Source organism: Alosa alosa, chromosome 2 (assembly GCF_017589495.1).
Source record: "Alosa alosa isolate M-15738 ecotype Scorff River chromosome 2, AALO_Geno_1.1, whole genome shotgun sequence".
Taxonomy (NCBI): Eukaryota; Metazoa; Chordata; class Actinopteri; order Clupeiformes; family Clupeidae; genus Alosa; species Alosa alosa.
Window position 1 is genome coordinate 11,574,281 of NC_063190.1, and position 17,425 is coordinate 11,591,705.

The 17,425-nt window shown below is 42.3% G+C and overlaps 1 protein-coding gene across 3 annotated transcripts in view; it reads left to right on the forward strand.

Moving 5' to 3' along the window:
* LOC125291166 (cell adhesion molecule 2-like) overlaps positions 1-17,425 on the forward strand; it is a 231,256-nt gene that overhangs the window by 174,589 nt on the left and 39,242 nt on the right. For 2 of the 3 annotated variants that reach the window (XM_048237763.1, XM_048237765.1), the window contains exon 2: positions 7,606-7,632. The exons of the other annotated variant lie outside the window; for it this stretch is intronic. In XM_048237763.1, coding sequence (XP_048093720.1) covers positions 7,606-7,632 — 27 coding nt within the window. The remainder of the gene's footprint in view (positions 1-7,605; positions 7,633-17,425) is intronic. 3 annotated transcript variants of the gene reach the window in all.

A 17,425-nucleotide genomic window follows, 5' to 3' on the forward strand; every position in this document is an offset into this window, starting at 1 on the left:
GCTCTGACTGAACAAGGTGTGCATAAGAACATAACAAATACAAATGCTGCGTATTCTATTCAGTCAGACAACAGAAAACAGAATATAGAATTTCTGTATTCAGGTGGTGATTCTGATGCATGTGATCTTCTCAGGGCTACACAACAAAAAGATTCAAGGGCAGACGCACACTGGAGAAAAATCGGAGTGAACTATTAAATCTGTGATTCACAGAAATGTTATAATTCCCAGCAGTATCGTGCCACTTATCTAAAGTCTTACATTATTTCTCTCTCTTTAGATTTGCAAGGGATTTTTTCTTTTTTTGTGTGTCATTCTGTGCTTTGACACTGAAAGTGAGTGAAATCCACATGTGTCTTCTCTCCCCTTTATGTGAACGGCACGGTGCCCTCTGAAAATACCCTCCACACCCCCAACATGCCGTGCCTGCCTGCCCCCCCTCCACCCTCAACGGGTCACAGAGTGAGCTCATTAGAAGAGTGTTTTCCCACAGAAAGCCAAGCTGGCCTATCGGCATTGATTTGGCCCGTCACTGCAGCTCGGCACCCCCAAGGAGCAGTCAAAGGCCTCAAAACCCTGCTCAGAAGTCTTTCTTAGCAAGTCCCCTCCCCCTAAAGTGCCACAAGTTAAAAGAAATGTAAGGCATAAAAAAAACAGCCTTCGTGACTTGAAGGTAAGAGACCTGGATGTATTATTAAATATTGACTGATCGATAGCAGCTCAGAATTGTCTGTATTTGATGCAGAGTCTTTTTGATCTCCAAAGAGATAAAAGATTTATATTATAGCTTCATTCAATGCTGTGTAACTGTGTAGTTTTCTGTATTCAGGTGGTTTTAGGTAGGTATGTGCTGTCCAGAGGGCAAAACATTCCCAAGGCAGAGACGATCAGACACACACACACACCTGCAAGTGTACTATTAAATCATAAAGATATAAATAACTAATGCCATTCCCTTATAGCTGAAATAAGGACTTGCAGGACTGACATCTGGCTCTTGAGCACAAGACATTTCATTACTGATAAATCCTTTTGAGTACATGACAATAAACTTGAACTTGACATTTAGCATTGGATCTATTTCCAGAATTACCCTCAGAATTCCATTCTGTTTTGTGTGTGCTGCATTTCTGTGCTTTGAATGGCGAAGTCACATTTGGATATTACATGTCAGACATGTTAGATTTGCCTGTTGGGCTTCACCTCTCCACTTCCCATATACTATATTTGGGATTCATTTCTACTATGAGAGATTCATAATCTGTGTATTCCCAGGGAGGTCTAGGTGAATTGGCACATGCTATGTGTGTATGGTAATATCTTGTTAAATTACATAAATATTGTATGGTGACACTGCTGTGCAAAAACTGAGAAGACGTTCTTCAACCGTCAACATGTCACCAGATGTCATCTTATTACAGTTATGCCACACTAGTTTAGAGAAGTGTCCCAAAGGGAAAATAACAGGTATTTAATTATGTATGACTTCCCCAAGATTACTGAACACAAAATAGGGTGATCTAAAGGTAAAGGTTGCACAGTGCCTTTCAGAATCAGTAACTCAAGTGCCCGCTTCTAACCATATAGTGGTAGCCTACTGTTAATCATAAAACTAACCTGTGATTCTATCTTTCAAGTCTTTAATAAAACTATCTTCAGCATATCTTGACTAAGTTAAAAATAAGAGTTAAGTTAAATTAAGTTTCCACACAGTCATACAGTATAAGCACCAACAGACCATTTTAAATGCATATGCATAAGATGCTATTCCCATGGGATACAAACCACTACAGTTGCAGTCTCATAAGCATTGCATCAGTAGAGGCCATGGCTTGAAAACTACTAAGTATAGATTTTGCCGTTTCATGTCCAGCATGTGAGCAGTGCAGTAAGAAAGACCGTTATAGCTGTGGTCCAGGGTTTCTGTCCGGCAGGAACAGCTTTCAGCTTGGGAGTGGAGAGATGCCATTATATGCTGGCTGTGTAGTCTCTCACCGCTTCCCTCAGCCCTCGAGCCCTAGTCACACCTAATTGAGACCCACGCTGGGCCCTCTGCCCCTGGTCTCAGCGTCCACTACCGGTCAAGAAAGGCCAGAATCTATCTCTTTGATTTGTGAAAAAGGAGCTTAGCAAAGAGCTATAAATGGCTATTCCTATTATTCCTGGCATATTGTATTATCCTCCTGTTTGTACTTGTGTTTGAGTTTGTTTTTTGTTTTTTTCCAGAGTGACAAAGCTAATTGTTTAAATGGGATGAAAGGATCACACACAATATATAGAATGTAATATAACTGGCAACTCTGTTATGTAGAAACAAAACAAGGAAAGTTTAGTAATTTAATTGAAATTAATTAAAAAAATGGTTGATTTTAATCTTCTGCGATAGTAGTCATTTATCCAAAATTCACTGAAGCCATAACATTGAAAAGAAAGTATAATTAAAATATGATTAAAGTAATTGTAGTATTGGTTCAGTAATCCATCTACCCATTAAATAAACCTGTGTCCATCATGGCCACTGAGATCTTTTTGAACCTCCAGATTTATCAAAGCATCTGACTTCCTCTTCCCTGTATGCACTGATTGCAATCATCTTGCTTCAATTAGAAATGCTTTCAGCATCTGTTGTGCTGCATCTTTTGCCAACATTTAAACCTCACTGAAATTCCAACCTAAAACATTAAGGCCCAGCAGGCTGCTTTATTAGACTGCTGGGTTGGAGCGAGTCACACGCTGTGACCTAATGCCAGGTTTTGGATTGATGTCAGATTTCACACAAATCTCACATGCGATTCTCAGTAGGCAAGCTACGTATGCAGTAAGTAAGTAAAAAAAGTCAGACTGTTCTTGGAGCACGCCATGAGCTCATAAAATACATCTCCGTATGCTGTTAATACTCAGACTCTGATCCATTGCCTACAATATACCAGGTGTTCTATACTAAATCAAGAGCACGCTCTGTGTGCATGAGCAAAGTACATTTTCATGTTGTGGTTTAAAAGAATTATTTGAAAAAGGCAATGGAGATTTACAGTGAGAAGAACAACATATGAGCACACTTGTGGTGCATCAGAAAAAAATTGATAGAGAGAGGGCTGGGGGAAGAGAGGAGAACCGGAGAGAGAGAGAGAAGCAGAAAGAATGAGAAAAACAGAGTAGGTGAGGTAGAGAGGGAGAGTGAAGGAGGGAGGCAAAGAGCAAAAAAAGGAGGAAGAGAAAGAGCATAGAGAGGATAAATCAGGATGCCCAGGTGGGCTGTTTGCTGGTAGAATGCCAAGATGAGAGCCTCCATTGTGCCAGTGTGCTGTACTACAGCTTCCCTGTCATATTAATGGTTGTTGGCTGGATTTATGACAGTCAGACAGAGATTTGGAGGCCCGGTTGTAGTCTGAGAGGCTTTTGTTTTCATCCATGGCACACAGAGAGAGATTAACGGTAGTGATCCACTAGAAGTCACACATCACCCTTTACTCCTGGGACAGTGTGAGTAGTGTGCTGATATTATGGTAACTGAGTTTGACAGCCACATATATGATTATGCTCAATGGCTGTGGACATTAGCCACATAAACATGATGGCTCACCAGGTGGCATCATGTATTTTAATATACATGTAGTTGCATGTTTGTTGGTCGTTTAGCAGTGTTGTTAATCTGAAATAATGTATTTTAATATAGTTACATGTTTGTTGGTCGTTGTTTTTCTTGTTGTTCATTTGTTTCTTTAAGTGACTTGTCAGTGCCGTTTCCATTTTCACCCGTATAAACAGAGCATTGCAAGCAGATGAGCTCCAGATCAGGGTTTGGTGTCAGCCGTGTATTGTTGCACAGATACTGCATACGTGTCTTGACTGCACAGCTTCAGAGCCAGTTGGATCAATATTGGATTATTGTAGCAAAACAAAGCAGCTAGCAGCCAGCTATGGTGAAAGGAAAAGAATTAGGCGAGGTCTTTGGTCACTGTACCAACAGGAGGCTTTTTGAAGCATTACAGCAATGATCAGATATTTTCTGCTTCAGTTCCCTTTACAAAGCCTCTGTCGTGTGACATTTATCACTCGGAAAATTACCAGGATCAGTATAGATCTGTGCAACCAGACGGGATACCAGGGAGATGTGGTGTAATCGTGGAGCCATATGTCAGCAAATCCTGTTTCATCTGCTGTTCGTCCATGCAGAAAAGAGAAAGTGAATGGAGGAAGGAGGGAGAGGGATAGAGAGGAAATACAATGGTGAAGAGAAGGAGGACGAGGAATAAGAAGAAAAAGAACACGAAGAAGAAGAAGTAGAATCAGATGTTCTAGATGCACTGCGCCATTATTTCCCTTTTGGGACGAAAAAAGTAATCAATCAATATATCTATCTATCTATCTATCTATCTCTCTATCTATCTATTGTTGCTACTGCATCAAATAAAGATACTACATAATTCAGTTTCACAAAATAAAGATACTACACTATCAATCTATCTATCTATCTATCTATCTATCTAGTAGATTGATAGATGTTGCCTCAGACATAATGCATTGCACACTTGCAACTCCCCAGCACACTCTGCCTGCATGTTGTCATTTGTGTTGATTTGAGCCGTGTAGGTTTGTCCCTGCCTCTGTGCACCACCCCCTGTGTGAAGCGCCAGCCGGCTGTGAGGACGCATAGCAAAGAGGAATCGCTTTGTCCCTCAGGGTCAGCCTTCACCGCTCCAGTGGTTTACGGACACAGGAGAGGGCTTTACTGTATATGGCCAAATGGCCAGAAACATGCTGACATGTAGCATGTTGCTGCTAGCTTTGTTCTGTGCATTTTTTTGATAAGTTCACCTCCATTCTTCTTGATTTCAGATCTAGTTTTGATAGTGTTTGCTGTTGTCGTTTTTCATGTATTTTTCAACAGACGTTTGGGAGCAAGGTAGAAGCCACAAAAGCAATTAAATTGCAAACAGAGTCAGTGGTTGTAGTCTTCTATAGAGTAGCAGGTGGTTTGTTTGTCAGATCTCTCATTGTACCGTACCTCTGTACATTCAGTATGTTTCGCATAGACCAGTGTTAACCAGTACACTATAGGACAGGAATATTTATTGTGACATAAATGCGATATGTTTTTTTTGGTAGCCTACAAAGCACAGAAAATCATTACACTTGGGAAGGGTCAGCCTTGGCAAGTCAGGTGTGCTAAAGGTTTCATGATTATCTTCCGATATGCTGTGCTTTTGAAGGGAAATGCATGCAGGACTTCCCCCAGGAGTGCTGCTTCAGATATTATAATCCATTCCCACCAATCGATGGATCCATTGGTGGCCTGCCAGTGTTTGTGAAGACACCTTTCAACCAGATAAATCACGGCAAGCCATGGCCTCGTCCTTTTTCAGATGAAGACAGTAGAGAAATTAATTACATTATACAGAATACTGTGTGTGTGTGTGTGTGTGTGTGTGTGTGTGGATGGATGCACAGGGCATGAATAATGTATTTCACCCTGCAGAGGCCGCTGCATAGTAGTACCCACTGGGCCAAGGCTTGCAAACATAGAATATATTACAGTGCATGTACAGACACTTATGATTTCCTTGGTTATTCATGTTTATTGTCATATACTCACTAAAGATATGATATCATTGCCAGTAAGGACATTTTTAGTCTCAGAGCCAGCTCAACTTTATAGAGTAAGTTAAATAGGAGTATTAAAACTGGCATTTTAAGTCTGAAATGCAAAGAAGTAAGATATAAAGAAGATATAAACTTAGGGCATACTCACACTATGCCATCCATACCGTACTCGAGAACGTTTGACTCCCAAAGTCCGGTTTGTTTGAGCACCGTGGTTGCTCTGTACCCGGGCACGGTGTGCTTATCCATGCACGGGTCCACTTGAGGAGGTGGACATGGGCACAGTACGGTACGGTTGGGCTTATGATCACGCCTATGCAAAGATTCTAGAGCACAGCTGCTCAACAGTGCCTGGGTACAGTTTGCTAGTATGCAGTGTGAGTGCTGACCAAGAACGGGAGAGAAACATACTCTGGCACAGTACAAGTGAACTGTGCCCAGTGTGCGTATGCCCTTAAGGGGCTTGTGGTAATACAGCGCAGAGATTGCAGTCATTTGCGATGTGTCTGTGGTGTTTAACTGTTGTGTGATATGTTGTGTGTGGACGTGCTAGTGACAGCAATTAAAGTCTTCTTATTCATGACATGATCCCAGTCTGTACAGGGTGAATGTGTGCAAGCTCAGGGACAGGCTCAGGGTGTTCCACATTCAAATGATGGCTGTCCCTTGACTGATGTCCTATTAGCAGTGTGTGTGTGTCTGTGTGTGTGCGTGTGGAGTGTTCCAAAGGAAAAGGCAGCTTTCCCTTTTTAAACGATTTTTCATGGGTCCATCCTTGCAGTGGGAGAAGATGTTTGTGTGACTTGACCTGCGGATGCAGTGCGCCATGCTGTAGGCAGCACACATGGGGCCTGCGCGAGCGAGTGACGGTGGGATTACCTGTGTTTGTGTGCCCAGGCGGCGGGCTAAACTCTCCTCGGAGAGCCCGGGTGTGCCGTCTTTAGTGGCTAATTGGCCCGGTGCTGAGGGGAGTTGGCCTGGCGTCTGATCAATACTGATTCAGGAGACGATGAGACGCGGGCGGATGCCTATTCATCTGAGACGCGGAGAACAGAGGCGCAGACACAGCGGAGGCAATTTCAGACAGGGCTCTATTCGCCAGCACTTCCGTCATTCCACCCACACTATTGACTTGGTGGGTTTTGTTAGCGGTAAAGAATCTCACTGCAAGTATGGACCGATTTGGCATAAACATGGATCTTTTTACGGATCAAAATCCTCCTTGGTGAAAATGCATTCAATTGCTCATAGTTAGTGTGGTTATGTCTAGATGCCACGTCTAGTATTGAAAGGGCTGATATGCTCAAAATCATCTTTGTCAGAAATAATCATACTGATTATTCATATTATGATCATCTCTTTAAAAGACAAATTTTCACATAGATCTCTGTGTCCATGAACATGCCCCCAGAGTGCCTGGCTACTTTAGCTGCTGGCTGCAGCAACTCGAGCTAGGTAAAACCAGAGACTTTGTAATGAGGAGAGGAGCACTCAAGAATCTCCCATTAAAATGTATGGGGTTAGTTTGTAACGTAAGCATGGCATTCGTCTATACATATTCCGCCCCTTCTGGAGTTGATGTGAATACATTGTGCCAATCATGTTGTGAATACATTGTGCCAATCATCTATGTGAACAGTTGCAGGATTTCTCCTTTAACATGCTGTCATTACACAGTATAACATATAATTCACACATATTTCATACTTAACTAACTTCCTTAACTCTACAAACCTGAGTTATGCTTTAACCGCGTTAAAGTGTCCTCATATGTATTACCACAGAAACTCAGTTTGGTCTCATTCCTTTCAGACTCATTGATCTAATCAATTGTCTCTTTTCTCTTCTTTCTTCTCTGTGTCTTTTCTCTTCCCTCCTTCTCCTCCTTCTCCTCCTCTCCTCCTCCTCTCCTCATCTCTTCTTCTTCTTCCGCCTCGTCTCGTCTCTTCGTCCTCTCCACCTAACTGCTTCATCCCTCCTTCCCTACTGCTGTGCTACTAGTGGCAGCCACCAAAAACAAAGCGAGAGGTGAGTTTCCTCCTCCATCTTCCGCGGCACATGATTAATGGGGGGGTGTGATGTGTGTGTGTGTGTGGGGGGGGCGGCACCGGCACACGCTCACACAGCACCCCTTATCAAGCCTGCATGCCAGCCAGACACGGAGGCTCTCCCCAGTCCTCTCTCATGCATAGAAAGAGAGAGAGGGAAGGGAGAAAGAAAGAAAGACAGAAAGAAAGAAAGGGGGGGAGAGGTTAAGTAAGTGAGAGAGGGAGAAGAGAGAAAGTGAGTGAAAGTGAAAGAGAGAGAGAATAAGAGGGATGGCTGAATTATCTTCGGGGGATATTACGCAACCTCTCTCTGTGCCCCCAGGCTTTGTTCCTTTTCTTTCCAATCACCCGCTCTGCACTCTGTCGCTCTTTTCCCCTCCTTCTCCTCTCCTTACTTCACCTTGTGTAGTCATAAAAATTTCAACCTCCTCTTAGTCCTTGCTAGCACTTCTCAGTGGTATTGAATAGGCCATGAACAATTGGCTTTTAACCAGTTAGGACATGAAAGGGACTCAAAGTCTCCGGAGAACAAAAAAAAAATGACAAGAAAATAAAAGTCTCGCTCCTTTGTGTGCAAAGGTTTCATAAATCACAAAATAACAGCTCATTATCTTGGGAGCATGTAAATGAGGAAGTAGGTGATACAAGCCCTTATAAGCTGCCACACATTAGATTCCTTTCTTTCATAAAAGTGCCTGGTGATAGGGTGAGCTTCACAGCAATATATGAGTAAGTGCGAAATCTAAAGTTAATTTTTGTCGTAGTAAGTAAGTAAAACACTATCACTGCCGAGCTTAGCAGTATGATTATTTGGAAGCACACTAACTCTATATCGAACATTAGATATTTGCTGCACTGCAAAATCCCTTGAGAAGAAGCATCTGCTCAGCTAATGTATAGAAATCAGAAAGCTAAAACCAGTGTCTGCATATGTGTAAAAGAGTAGCTATAAGCTAAAAGCAAAGTGTTAGTACCTTCACATCCATTCATTTGAGTGATGCCCAAGCAGCTCATTGTTGGGTGGTATAGATTTTTTCATTTTGTATACTAAGATGGATTTACTGGAAGTATGACTTATCATATATTGGCCGATAGAGCATCAATATAGTCGATAATGCATATAACTATTTGTATTATTCTTTGTTGTGGTAGTATAAATGAGAAAAGAAATATAGTTAACTGTACTGTGTGAGTCAGAATAACATGGACTATGGTTGTCAAGAGAACAGAAAACAAGCTTATATCTGCCCATCAAAAAGTCAGTTGAACATGCAGCATCTTTAAAGCTCAAAAGTACAGTATGAAAAACATTCTGTTTTTCAAAAGATTTGAAAGTTGTTGTTCTGTTTCTGCTCATAGTGTCTGCTTCTGTAAAATAAACTGTAAGAACTTTTTGAAAACCACAGGTGCTGGAGTGCATTTAATCTTTTATTCATGGCTTCTGTCACAATATTTAAGGCAAGGCCAGCTCTACTTCATATGTATGTTTGGACTAAAAGAAAGGAGAAAAACTGTAAGGCTGATACAGTAAGACTGTTTTTTTCCAGAAATTCAACCTCTATGGTCAGATCAACTCCTTGCCTATGTAATGAATATTTTTTACAGATGGTTTACATCCAATGCAGGCATTTATTGATGTGAATGTCTTCAACGGGCTCAGTGCAAATGTTGGCATCAAATTAGCACAAAAACAGATGATAAATCATCAATTAACCTCTAAATCTCAAATAGTTGTTAGTTAACCCAATCAAACTATCAGATGACCCACACAAACCTGAATAGCTCACTAATTAAAATGATTCCCCTTTCCATTTTCAATTTACGGCAGAGGGTCCTCAGATAGGCCTTTTCTACCAACAGAGAAACGTCTCCATTCTGTATCATGGTCTAGATGTTGAACTGTTTGGAGTATTTCGACCAAATATAAATTGGTTTGGAACCGGACAAGTTGGTGTGGAGCTGGAACCAATTGTGGATGTGTCATTCTACAGTTCATCTATGCACACAAGACACCCTCTGTTGATAACACATCCTAGGTTCCATTCAAAACAGTGGAAACGTGGGCTTAACTACTTTAGATATCAGGTTCAAATAATTCTGAAGACAACCGGCTCAAGAACCTTTTCTCTGTTGGTTAAAAAATGCCCAGATTGTTCTTCGTAGGGCTGGCAGGGCTTTTCCATGTTGTAAGAGGCAGTGCCAAAATGTGCTTCAAATAGCAGATTGTCAATTTCTTGTGTAGTCAGAAGACACGTCTGACAAGACATCTGTCAACTGGATCCATGTTTCTGGAACCACTAACACCCCAAGTGCCCCTCAGAAAAGAACAATAACAAGTCCAGTATGACAGGAAGGGAATTAATACAGTACTGGAGAATCTTTCAACAAAATGGTCAACCCCACGTCGGCATGGAAGGTTGAGCTAACCAGTATGTTGAACAGTCCTGCAGCTGATACATGTGTCATAACTGATGTGACATGGCTGCAGTGTGCCATGGACAATGAGAGATGTGTATCATGGGAGAGATCAGTCCTGGGAGGTTTGGCGTGTGGCTGTGAGTGCTTGGCCTCTTCAGAAGGCCGCTGGTCAGCTCTCTGTAGGCTGTTCAGCTGTGGCTCTGTTGTGTGTCTCTCTGCTTGAGTGCGCTTTTGGGGCCCCAGCAGACAGGCTCTTGACAGGAGTGAGAAGCCAGCGGTTGACACAGCAAAGGGACCGGCGCCCTGAGCGAAAGGTTGTGGAGTGGAGGGAAGATTCCTCGTTCTCGTGGGGTCACACACATGAAGTGTTGCACATGGCTGGGGAACGAATGAGTGCGGCCTACAAACTAGATACGGAGGCTGTTGTAAGCCAGGAATAAAAGACAAGAGTCATCAAAACCAGCCACACACTCACATACTCACACACACACACACAAACATGAACATGAATAATTAATCACTAGTGGGGTGTAGTACGCGCACGCATGCGACCGCAATTTCACCTGCGTGCCAGCAGTCACGGTCTGGCCGGGACCCAGAATCCCAAAAAAGGTTGCCATAGCGAGGAGCAAGTTTAGTCCGGGTCCGGGAGTAAGTTGTTTGTGTCAACACAACTTTTTTTCCAGCAGCACCTTGTCTCCCTCTGCCATTTCATGTATTCAAGTTTAAAATAACAACATGAAATAACATGATAAAATAACACGGAAATGATAAAATAACATAATATAAAAAATAACTGTGTGTTAATTAAGAAGTATTTTGTTTGCAGGGACTCTTGTTTACAGTGGCAGGACCAGCTGTGTCCTGTTCTAATTGTGCAAATGAGAGGCGAGTTGCCAGAACCAGGGCATTTGTTGTTGGCTAATTAATTAGATCTTTCTAAATCAGAAACAAGACTATGCCGTGCTACGCATACTAGAGTATGGCTTGTGTTGCCATGCTGAGCATAGACAATAACAAAGGCTGTTGTTATTTTCCAGTGCCATAATTGAATTTGTTTCCATTCGCTGTAAATTTCGTGCAGTTTTGGAATACTGCTACTGTCTCCAGTGCACAACATGCTCCATCCGGAATATTTTGTCTTGTGTATCAGTCTTGTATGTGGAGCGCTTTGGGTTGCACTCTGTGCATACAATATGCTATATAAATAAAAGTGACTTGACTTGACTTGACATGACATGAATGTTTAAAAGCCATGGGTCTTTCAAGCAGTGGTGTTTCCTCTCGAAGGCCAAGGGAAGCCATGCTGTCTGACAATAGCTGTCATTTAAAACATGTGTTTAATAGTTTAACAGTTCTGTTCATTCTTTCTTGTTTGTCAATTAGTATTTTACAATGAGTGAAACAGTACCACCATATATGGTATGTGGTGAATATATGGTGTAAAACAGTATTACACTCCTTTTATCTCCAGGGAAGCCAGCCTGAGATGCCACCTTGTCACTAAGAAAGGTGAAAAAATGAAGATCAACCAATCAGATGAGGTTACAGTGGACAGCAATATAAGAAGGGCAGCCATCTTGCCTTTGACTTCCCAGTCCCACACCAGTCCAATCAAATCATTGCATATTGTCAGTGTCCATTTCATGTAGTATTGAGTTCATAGTTAGCAGTGCAATTACTGGAGGTGGAGATTTGGGGTTTTTAGTAACCACTTCCACTTGAACCACTCAAATGGGAACTTAAAATGAAATCCGACTACAGCCTAAAACGCCCGAGGGGAAGAGGTTTTAGGACTTTCAATGAAGAAAATTATGTCTGCACGTTTTCTGTTAATATATATATATTGGTTCTGATTATGTTAGTGAGTAAAGAGCTAATTTATTTATTCTCTTAAAAGCAATATGGTGCTCATTTGGTTCACCCTGACATTTCCCCCACGCCAAGCCACTGCTTTTAAGGTGAAAGTCACTATGACAAACATCATACCTGACAGCCCTATAAGACCTGTGTGTGTGTGTGTGTGTGTGTGTGTGTGGAATCTGGAATCTGGAAGCGCTTTCAGATATAACCTCCGGAGTATATGCGGAGGTTTGTCAAACGGAGGTCCTACCCTTCGGATGGTTGGAGAGAGAGAGCATGACCAAACTTTATGGTACCAGCCAATTCAGTAGGCTAACTCAAGACTTCAAGGCCATCATATACAACGTTTTTAAGCAACAAACAAAATACTAACATACCAGTGAAGTGGTTCGTTTTTTCATTGTTTATTTTTTCCAAAAGCATCCTGTCCCCATGTGTCTATTGCATTTACGTAAGGAGCTTGGAACAAAGTTGGGTTTTCTTAGTTTTCATTTTCTCTAGGCATATTTATGCTCAACAAATATCAGCGAGCTCAGCAGTGAGGTCATGAGAAGGCTATAAATGAACAGAAAACTGACCGTGTTGGCTAACAATTTATTAAATACTCCTGTCATCAACGACGTCGCTGTAGGCTACTGCCTTTTCAGCGCCTTCTGCTTATGATGATTCAGTCTTTTGAATTTGTTTGGCCTTGGCATGCAGTTGTAGGCTACAACGTGTCTCTTGCCGTTCCCTTCATGTGTTCTATCACAATACTGTCTGCCCTCATGGACAGTAGCTCCGTGATGTCTGCATCTTTCCAGGTCGGAGATTTTCTGGACAGCACTATGCCACTCCATCATAACACTGGCATTTAAGTCAGATCTAACCACATGGACGCACGAAAGAAACGTCACCGACACGCCCTCTCACTAGGTGTGAATTTTAACCGCATGTTCTACGCTTCGTTCAGACACAGCACATTTACATAATGACCATCTCAGAAGATCTTTATGGTTTCCAAAGTTTGCCCGTGCTTTATTTTATAAGTGACAATATAGTGTAGTTAGAAGAATAGCTCCAATTTATATGAACATTTTTGATGCTCCAACTTTGTTTGGGGAGATTTTACAAGAAAATTGTAGTTGCTCATTAGGTTGTGTTTTTGTGTAGGGGTGGCTTGGCCCAGGCCGTCAAAATCAGGGATCTCAGTAATGAAGCGCCTCTCTGGTCCATTTCACTAATTAGAGTCAAGAACCAGAACTAGATGATTTCTAACAAATACACAATTCTGTACCGGGTGTGTGTGTGTGTGTGTGTGTGTGTGTGTGTGTTTGGGCAGGGGGGCATGTGTCTCTTGCTGTCCCCTCCCATTCAGCTTGGCCCAATTAAGCAGGAACTTGCTGTTGTGTGCTTTCTAGAAAGGTGAAGCCTGTGGATAGTGCTTTTGCTGTCGAGATCGTGACTGATGTCCCCAGTACCCTGACTGGGAGAGTGTGACTGTGTGTCACCTCGTAATTGTGACTGTGTGATTGTGTGTGTGTGTGTGTGTGTGTGTGTGTATTATGTGTATACTTCACTGTATGTGTGTGTGTGTGTGTGTGTGTGTGTGTGCGTGCCTTTTGCATTTGTGTGTGCATGAGTGTGAGTGTGAGAGAGGGAGAGAGTGAATGAGTGAGAGCCCTGCAGCCCTAATTAAGGACCCAACCAATGACCCTCACAACAGGCTCGGTTCCTTAGCCTCTGGCACAGAGGATCCATCAAGGACAAAGCAGACAAAGCCCCTACTGTTCTCCCCCCTGCCTGCCTGCCGTCCTCTAGCCCCAGAGCAGGGTACTGGCTGCGGGGAGCATGGGGCTGTCACCAGCCGTGCTGAGCCATAGGAGACATATTCTCCTCGCATTATCTACAGCTAACCATAGCTCATTTCACAACAGTAACTCATATGTTACATGCATGATTTGACTCAGCTCATGTTATGCACTGCCATCAATAGCTCATTTCCTATGACATTATATCTTACTTACCTAAACGTTTTGCAACTTAACTAACTTGTAATTGTAACACATCACTGAAACACATACATTTATGTTGCATTTAAAGGGTTACATTTCAATTAATTTCAAATGGCATTATATCTTACTGAACTAAATATGTTGTACCTCAAATTGACGCTGGCTATTAATACCCAAATTAATATCTTGTAATTCAGGTCAGTAAACAAAACATTTTGTAAGTTAAAATTATCATATTATATACTGTACAGCTATCTACACCTCTTGTGTAGGTTTTAGTTGACATGGCATTGCACTAAACTGTGGCTTAAAATGAAGGCTGATCTGAACCTCTAGCACAAGGCAGGCATTCTCTTGGAGGGGAGAAGCTGGGTCTCGAGAATTCGAGACAGATGGAGCGTGTTAGCCTGTGTGCCACCTGTCAGATGCCTAGCGGCCTGGCTCAGGGGCTTGGTCTAGACATCTGCCCGGCAACCGCTGGCATGGAGAACATTTCTTCAGCCCCTTCGATCACGTTTTTGCCCACAGCACCAGCCTCCCAAGCAGAAATGCCTATGCATAGCACAGCTTATGAAATACTGGACGAGTTTTGTTCGAGGAACATGCTGCTTGTCCAATCACAAGTTGTGTCTTTTTTGTCATCATATTATTTTTACTAAGGATAAACTTATCCCTAATATGTATCCTAGCCTATTATTACCTCGATTTTTCCAGAAGATGTCAAAAAAATGATTGATATACTATTAATAGACTTCAAAGGGCAAAAAGAACATATAGTGGGCAGCCGTGGCCTACTGGTTAGCGCTTCGGACTTGTAACCGGAGGGTTGCCGGTTCGAACCCCGACCAGTAGGCACGGCTGAAGTGCCCTTGAGCAAGGCACCTAATCCCTCACTGCTCCCCGAGCGCCGCTGTTGTTGCAGGCAGCTCACTGCACCGGGATTAGTGTGTGCTGAGTATGTTTCACTAATTCACGGATTGGGATAAATGCAGAGACCAAATTTCCCTCACGGGATCAAAAGAGTCTTTATACTTATACTATTACTTATACTTATATGGACGAGGACAAATGATGAAATACATACTGTTCCCACAAAATTAATAACACTGAAGTGATAGTAACATTAATAATTCAAACTTCAGACTTTGTATATGTGATACAACTTCATGAGAAAATGACCTTTAAATGAATTGACTTGTCGTTATATTTTACTTCTTCTAACATTGTATAAGTTGAAATTCATGTTAGGCTTAGGCTAAATATCCAATGGAGAGTGCCTGCCTCAATTACACATCCAAAGGCATTTTAAACAGGTCCCTTGGGGTAGGGGTGGAGTGGATGGGGGGTGGGGGGGCAGGAATGATTTTTTTTACGGCATTCATGTTTTATAGTGTCCCTTGAATGTCCATTTTTATGGAGGGATAACTAGCGGCTCTGTTCAGCCTCACAGCAGCCCTGCGATCAGGCATGTTTTTCAGCCAGCACTGCTGATCTAAAGATGCTGGTCACATCACAGCCATCATCCCCAGAGCTCTCACTGAAGGTCAGCTGCTCTCTCCTCTCTCCTCCAGCTTTTACTGGGCTTCTGAGCATCCACTATAGGTCAGCTTGTTTTGCTCTGCTCAGAAAGGTTATGGGAGCTTGTCCACTTGATGGCTCTTTGGTATTCTGTACACTAGCCATATTTCTCCCCTTTTTATTGATGACAATCATAACATGCAGTAAATATGTATTTTTTTTTTAAAAGGTCATATCAATTGCATGGTCCATGTATGAGCACAGATGTAGTTGTGTAGTTGGTGGAATGTTTTATGGCATACTAAGAATGTTTTACAGCATGTTGTGGATGTTTCACACCTTGCTATCCTAATCTGAAAAGCCATCTACACCATGTAATAAAACATGCATCAGCTGACATTCACTTACTCATACAAGGGGAGTTTTTTCCCCTTCTCTTGCTGATCCCTATAGCACTGCTCTTTCATGGAACCCTGTATTTTACCACTCAGCGGAGACAGCTGGACGTTCTAACAGACGTTAATGAGGACTGCTTGAGTGAGCAGAGACCCAGTCAACAGTCTAGAGTCCACGGGTTATGTGAGAGATAACGCTTGATGAAGTGTGTCTGTGTACAGAAATAATGAACCAGGCTGACGCAATTGTAATTGTATAGGTATTTTATTTTTGTACGTCTCGCAATTAACACGTTGACTTCGTTGACAGACGTTACTCATAAACATGTGGGTATGAGAACATGCAGCTACTGTCTGTCAGAATTGCTGCATGCGTTGTCCACTAAACGACTACTTTCGCTTGGATTTGGCCCCTTGATGTTTTTTTTTTCTTGCAGAGTGCAGAATCCTAGTATTACTGGTGTAGTTCTGCCTACCGCAAACCCATGTTTCATTACTACAGTTGCCAAGCCAACATGCTTGGCCAGACCACAAAGTTTTGAAATAGAATTCACTTTTGCACAGCAGCAAATAAAACACTATACTTTTTTTTATCAAAAGTAAATATTTATATCCTGGCATAAATCCCTTTGTGTTAAGATAGCATATTTGGTCATAACCTCACCTATCAAGTCAAGTCAGGAGTCTGAGAAGCTGTTCAGTCTGTGACAAACACTGTGCTGAAGAGATGTGTCATTGTGTACGACTCAGAGGACTGATGCCTCACTTCCCCATGTCTGTCTGCGTCAGCTGTTTAATTCATTCAACTCATTAAATATAAGTTTGCTAAGGCAGAATGGGAGAGAGCGGACGCCACAAGGGCCCTGAAAAAGCTGTGAGAGAGAGAGTGTGTGAGCGAGAGAAAGAGAGCAAGGGAGTGTGAGAGAGAGAACCACAGAGAGGGAAAGAATGAGTGATGTGTGTGTGAGAGAGAGAGAGAGAGAGAGAGAGAGTGATGGGTCCCAGGGGGGGGCACTAAGCGCAGATAGCAGAGAGGACCTAATCTTACAGCACCGCTCCCTACACTGGGGACAGACTCCCATGTCTCTCTCTCTCTCACACACACACACACATGGGACCCTTTCCTCAGGAAGCGTCTCTCAATCAGCTGCCTCTACCCACCAGAGGGTTTGTGTGTGTGTGTGTGTGTGTGGGTGGGTGTGTGTGTGTGTGTCTGTGTGTGTCTGTGTGTGTGTGTGGGAACTCACCTCACTGCTCAATTAAGCACACATGCCAGTCCTAATAAAATCATTGCTATGTGAAATCTCCTCCAAGGACCTACTTTACTGGGGAAAAAGATAGGTGAAATAGAACATTTTTAAATAAAAAGTATTCACTCCTTGTACAATCTATAGTACATATGTTTCACTGCAGTTTCTGTTTCATGCTCTTTCACTACAGTGCAGATATGGGTCTGATAGTTGCTGTAATTGGTTTAGAATATAATGCATATATGACTACCCTGATAGATAAAGTCATGGTCCAGTAGATACAGTGTGCTGTACATAGCTTCAACATGACTACACTGATCTTATCCAAGGACGAT